This window comes from Gavialis gangeticus, unplaced genomic scaffold (genome assembly GCF_001723915.1).
Source record: "Gavialis gangeticus isolate Ggan-Ray unplaced genomic scaffold, GavGan_comp1, whole genome shotgun sequence".
In the NCBI taxonomy this organism is placed as follows: Eukaryota; Metazoa; Chordata; order Crocodylia; family Gavialidae; genus Gavialis; species Gavialis gangeticus.
The window spans coordinates 186,823,690-186,829,592 of NW_017728992.1; the positions used below are offsets into that span (position 1 = coordinate 186,823,690).

Below are 5,903 nucleotides of genomic sequence, written 5' to 3' on the forward strand. Positions count from 1 at the left end.
CGGATACCTGCTGTTGCCGCTGCCCGGCCGGGACCACGCGTCGCGGGCGCTGCACATCCACGCCGGCCGCGAGCTGCGCTGCAAGGTGGGTCGGGCTGGGCCGGGCCGGGCCCTCTCCCTCCTTCTCCCGCAGGCGCCCGGCGCGGCCGTTGGTCCCCGCGCTCCATCCCCCCACGTTCTAACCCCCTTCCTCCCCGCCGCTGCGAAGTTTCCCCTCACGTGTGAACCCCGTTCCGCGGGCTCGGGCGGCTGCTGCCACCTGCTGCCCGGCGCGTACCGAGCCCGCTTTGGGATGGGGCTTGAGACGACCTGGGGAGGGGGGTTGTCAGTGTGGTGTCGCCCTGCCGGCCTGTGAGGACGTTGTTGGTGCGGCCGTGTTTCCAGGCAGGGCTAGGATGTGAGTAACCCCAGCGTGCTGTCAGACCGCCCCATCCTTGGCCCCCGCCCGCCCGTGCGAGCCCTTAGCCTGCTCAGTCCCAATGTGTGTGCGCGGGGCAGAGCTGACCACAAAGCCATTGGGGACATCTCGGATTTTCACATCGCCAGGATTTGAAAGCATCCCTTCGACTTGTATTCGCGTGGCTGGTGTGGAGGGCCAGGGCGTTTCTTCTTGTCCCCACTGCGTTATCCATAGAAAGGTGTTATAAGGGAAGCTGGCTTCAGCACCCCGGCTAATGGAGAGTGTCCTTTTTTACTCGTCCTTACAGGTGTTCCCTCTCAAACACTACCAGGACAAGATCCGACCTTATATCCAGCTGCCATCGCATAGGAATATCACTGGCATAGTCGACGTGATTTTGGGGGAGACCAAGGCCTATGTCTTCTTTGAGAAGGACTTTGGGGACATGCACTCCTATGTGAGAAGCTGCAAACGGCTGCAAGAAGAGGAGGCTGCCAGGCTCTTCAAGCAGATCGTCTCCGCTGTAGCTCACTGCCATCAATCGGCCATCGTGCTAGGTGACCTCAAGCTCAGGAAATTTGTCTTTTCTAACGAGGAAAGGTGAGATGTGATTTCAGGTCCACCTTTGAGAAGGGCTGGGGGGAGAGAGCCCTTTTTTGGTTGTGGAATCTGTCCAAATTAATGAGGATTTTTGTAAAAGTGTCAGGGAGGGCTAGAATTAAAACAGCCTTGTTTGAGGCAAATGCTGTAAGGAAGTGGAAAAAGAGTGATATACCAGCTCTTGCCTATAATACATGTGTTGTGCACAATATTTCTTTATTTACCCACCATGTGTCACAGCTCTAATATGTACATATTTATTTTTACTTAACACTTCACTGTGTACTTACTGGGGTGGGTTTCAGTCCAATTCAGCAGCAGCTCAGCAGGGGGGAGTTGGGGGCAGGGGGCACCTTGGCATGCAAAAGGATGACTTTGAGCTTGGTTGGTATTGAGTGTTGAAATTAGGTTTTTCATGAGAATCAATCAAAGTGAAATGAATAAAAGGCACAAGCAAAAATTGAGAGGGGTTAAAGTATTATGCAACAAAAGGAAACACTTCTGTTTTTGTAGTAGTTGAGGAATGTATCATTCAGATCCCGCTGCTATACCTGGGCCTCTGTAGGTTGACTTATGTCCCTGTGCAAAGCCCTACTAAAGTTGATGAGACTGTGTGAATCACGGGTTCAAACGTAGTAAAGATTGTCTGGGAGTTGTCCTAGAGGAAATGTACATTTGACACTGAAAATACAAAAATGTGAAATGGGCTATCTGAAATGGTTATAGGGAGAGAAGACCGTGAGTGGTCATGTTCATCCCAAAACACAGATTTGTAAAAACGAGATTTACAGAACCTAAGTTGGTGGAAATACTTCTCTTTTAACACAGGTGGGTGGGAGGGAGAGAGAAAGTTTGGACAAATGTCCCTCTGCAGTGCTTGCTGCTCTGTTACTGCTATTTACTGTAAACAAAGCTGAAGAGATGGAGAGAGTTAGTCACCTCAGTTGAAAAGGACTGCTTTATTTACCTCAAAGTTTGTCGTAAGCAAGCAACATTAATAATGGAAAGAACACTTAAAAAAAAAATTCACTTTTATACTAAGGGCAGCATTAATATACCAAAAGACCATAAATTAGCTTGTTTAGTACTTTTTTTGTGTTTTAGTTTATTATTTTGTACAAAAAGTGACAAGTACTTGGTCACTAGCTTTGAAGAAAAAAAAAAGAAAATTGGAAAAGGAAAGAATGAAAAAATGCCTGTATGCCTTCAAAACAGTAATTCCCTTGAAGGAAACTGTTTCAGGTTTTCCCGCCCATAATCAGATGAAACACATGCTGAAATGTTAGATTGCACATAGTCTTGCTCATTTGGAAATACTCATTGCACAGGCTAATGTCATATGCGTCACATTTGGCAACAAGAGGGTTAAGCAATGCAAGGCAGACTCTGTTAGTCTAACAAGCACAGGTGCAGAGTTTTAGTGCTACAGCAGCCAATCAAAGGCCAGCAATATAGGTTGAGTCATATTTTCCGTTTACAGAACCAATGGGTATTTTACATTACAACAGGAGGTCACATTAAGGACACACCGCAGTTAACATATTTACACACCAGTAAGCTGGAAGGCAGGACAGAGCCCTCGAAGAGCCATCACTTTACTCTTCAACTAATGCAAAATCTTCCTATTTAACCTAATCGGTATAGAGCTCTAGGATGAGCCTGCACTTGCAGGAAAGATTTTTCCCTGAACGTATTAATGGTGCTATCTAGGAAAGATTTATAAACAGATGGGAGGATTAATTACCATTACATATGCAAATGGGATCTGGACTTTGAGTTTTAAAATCATGAAGTCGTACAGAGTGTGCACAAAGTTAGAGCTGGACATAGTAATACATACGTAACATTGTAGTAAATTAACTATCATAGTTACAGTTCAACCTATGCCGAAGAAAACTTGGTATACGTCAGTAACCTATATATCATTAACTGCAATAATGCTATAGTTGTAGAAATGACTTGTATTAACATTTCCCTATAGCTGGTAATGTTCACCATAGCTTGCTAACCTGAATACCCATTGGTGTACTTTTTATTACACTTGGATCAGGTTTGGGGTAGCCATATGAGGTCCTCTGTTCAGCTTTCACAACTGGCTTCCTCTCTCTTTGGTCGTGCTGGTACAAGATGAACTGCAGCTGACTCTAATAGTAGCCTCATTTTATTAAACTAGCTCTGTGCTGCTTATTAGAATAGTTGTTTAACCTATAAATTCCATTTCTTCATTCCCCAGGACTCAGCTGAGACTTGAAAGCCTAGAAGACACTCACATAATCAAAGGGGAAGATGATGCTCTGTCAGATAAACATGGTTGTCCAGCATATGTCAGCCCTGAGATCTTAAACACCACAGGGACCTACTCTGGAAAATCAGCTGATGTTTGGAGTTTAGGAGTAATGCTGTATACCCTCCTCGTAGGACGCTATCCCTTCCATGACTCAGACCCCAGCACTCTCTTTTCTAAAATCCGCCGTGGACAGTTCTGTATTCCTGACTATGTCTCTCCCAAAGCTAGATGCCTCATCCGCAGCCTACTGAGACGGGAACCATCTGAAAGACTCACAGCTCCAGAGATCTTGCTTCATCCTTGGTTTGAAGCTGTTTTGGAACCTGGATATGCTGACCAGGATATAGGAAGTTCTGATCAAATTGTTCCAGAATTTCATGGAGACAGCGATGATATGAGTTCCTTTTTCTGTTAGTCTCAAACGCCTCAAAAACCTCACCATTCTCACTCATGGCATCTTTTCAGGGTTTCATTTTTTCCATGTTGCCGATGCACAGCATGCTGAAAGTGCCATTATGGTCAGAAAAGTGACTGTTTAAAAAACCACACACAAAAAAACCCAACAAAAAACAGAAATGGCAAGTGCTCCCTGGATGTGCTCCCTGTGTCTGTAAGGAATCATATCTACTTATTTGGACGGCAAGTAGTTACTGGTTGTACTGCAGAGACAATGCAGCTGTGGAAAAGCCAGCTGGTCTCTGTTCTGCCTCGTACATCATATGATCTCCATCAATGAGAAACTCACCAGCTGAAATTTGACTGCAGAGTCTTATTGCTCCTGATGTAAGAGACAGAAAGTGAGCAGCTTGGTTCCCTCCTTTACTCCACAGCAGTGAAGTGGAGTATACAGTCTTGACAGTGAAACAACTGAGGCGAGGCAGAAAGACTTCATGGTCTCATAAACTGAGTAAATCTGACGTGGAAATCAGTAAAAGGGGAACCATGGTGGGACACCATAATGCCTATTTTATAGACTAATTTTCTGGCTGTAAGTGCACTTTAATGGCAGGAGGAGTCTTAATCTACCAAGTCCAGCTACCTGCTCAGTTGTCAAGTAGAACCTACTAGCAGCAGATAGATGAAGCTATTAATCCATAAAAGAAACGCATATTAATACTCTTGCATTGGGCAGACTAACCCAGCGTCCCTTTGAGGAGGAGGCAATACATGATTATTTCATGTAATATCATCTTCCGGAACGTTAAAATAATTTTTAATGCATTTAAGCTTAACCATGCATATCCTGTGAAACTGTCTACCCTGGATGTATTTTTCACGTAGTCAGAGCCCTTTTTAATTCTGAGGATGCCCATTAGATAGCTGTGTACCAAGACATTTGTCCAAGCTGTGGCACCTCATCTGGCAAAACAAAGATAAGAAATATCTCAGACACCGTATGTAAACACTTTTGTTTTCCTGTGGGCTCAGTTCTTCAAGTCTTTGTATCTCCTGGGTTTAAAATCCTGTACAAAAACAGGACTTCAAAAGAATCCCCAAGTAACCCTAACGACCATTTAGTCTGCCTCTGGCTACAGTTGTTTTGTGGGGTGTTTTTGTTGTTTTTTTGCATGATGATTGGTAATATTTCAGATGTACGTGGATAATGAATTCATCAAAATCATTAGCTTCCTGGGTTGGGGATAAGTAGATCCAGGTCTGCCTAAGATTTCTGCTTTGTTTCACATGTGTACCTAGTTGATTATGTACAGAAATATTAATTTGCATTAAGTACGTGGCCAAGATGTGATGTATAAAAGGTTCTCAAAGCAAATGAGTTAAATAGGTGAATGACTGCTGTACATCAACGACACGGCACAGTAACAATGCAGTTCTTTGAAAGGGCTAACCCGTGGCAAGCTACAGTACCACCATGCATTGTGAGAATGCCATGTATACCTCATGTACTGTGTACTTTGTACATACCTTACTGTTTTGTGGGGGGGTTTTTTGGCTGTACTTTGTATGTCCTAATAACAGAGGTGTCAAAGATCAGTTTAATGTGAATTATTGTTGGCAATACTAACTTGACAGAATCATGAGCATTAGAGAAGGGCAAAGTACCTCTGTTGCACTAAAGCTCTCATGATTGCTTGACATTTTGTATCTGTGATACAGTTTTAAACCTTAATAAAAGTAAATTTTGTATATATGGGTAGACAAGTCTGCCACAAAAGGTAAAAACACTATGTCCAACCTGTAAATATGTATATATGTGGAAACCTGGATGTTAAAGTCTGACTTGTTGGCAAGTTTTAATAAACCTGGTTTCATAAATGCATGTTTTCAATTTTTTATTTATTTATTTTTGCTATCTGCAGGTTGAGTTTCCCTGTTTTTTGTTGCTAATATAGATCTGATTTTAAATGTGTTTTGATCTCAAAGATGCATATTTAACCTATGCTGCTTGTGCCTGTTTGGTCATACAGGAGATGATGCTATTTGCTTGGCACCAGACCCTGCAGTCCTCACTCAACATTTCTGTAAACTTCAGGGAGAGCTGAATAAGGACTACAAGGTATGCCTCCTAGTTCCTTTCACCTGGGGTCTTGAAGAAAGGGGGAGCAGGGGTTAGTAATTCATTAAATCTCACCAAAGCCCTATGCAGTGCATCCATTT

At 43.4% G+C, this 5,903-nt stretch overlaps 1 protein-coding gene across 1 annotated transcript; it reads left to right on the forward strand.

The window, feature by feature from the left end:
- Position 1: 1 nt before the first annotated feature.
- On the forward strand, positions 2-5,561 carry TRIB1 (tribbles pseudokinase 1; the record flags this gene model as incomplete). The annotated part of the gene is made up of 3 exons (XM_019519559.1): positions 2-85; positions 708-1,000; positions 3,234-5,561. Coding segments are annotated over 3 exons (846 nt in total), but the record flags the coding sequence as incomplete, so codon positions are not given.
- Between the last annotated feature and the right edge of the window lie 342 nt (positions 5,562-5,903).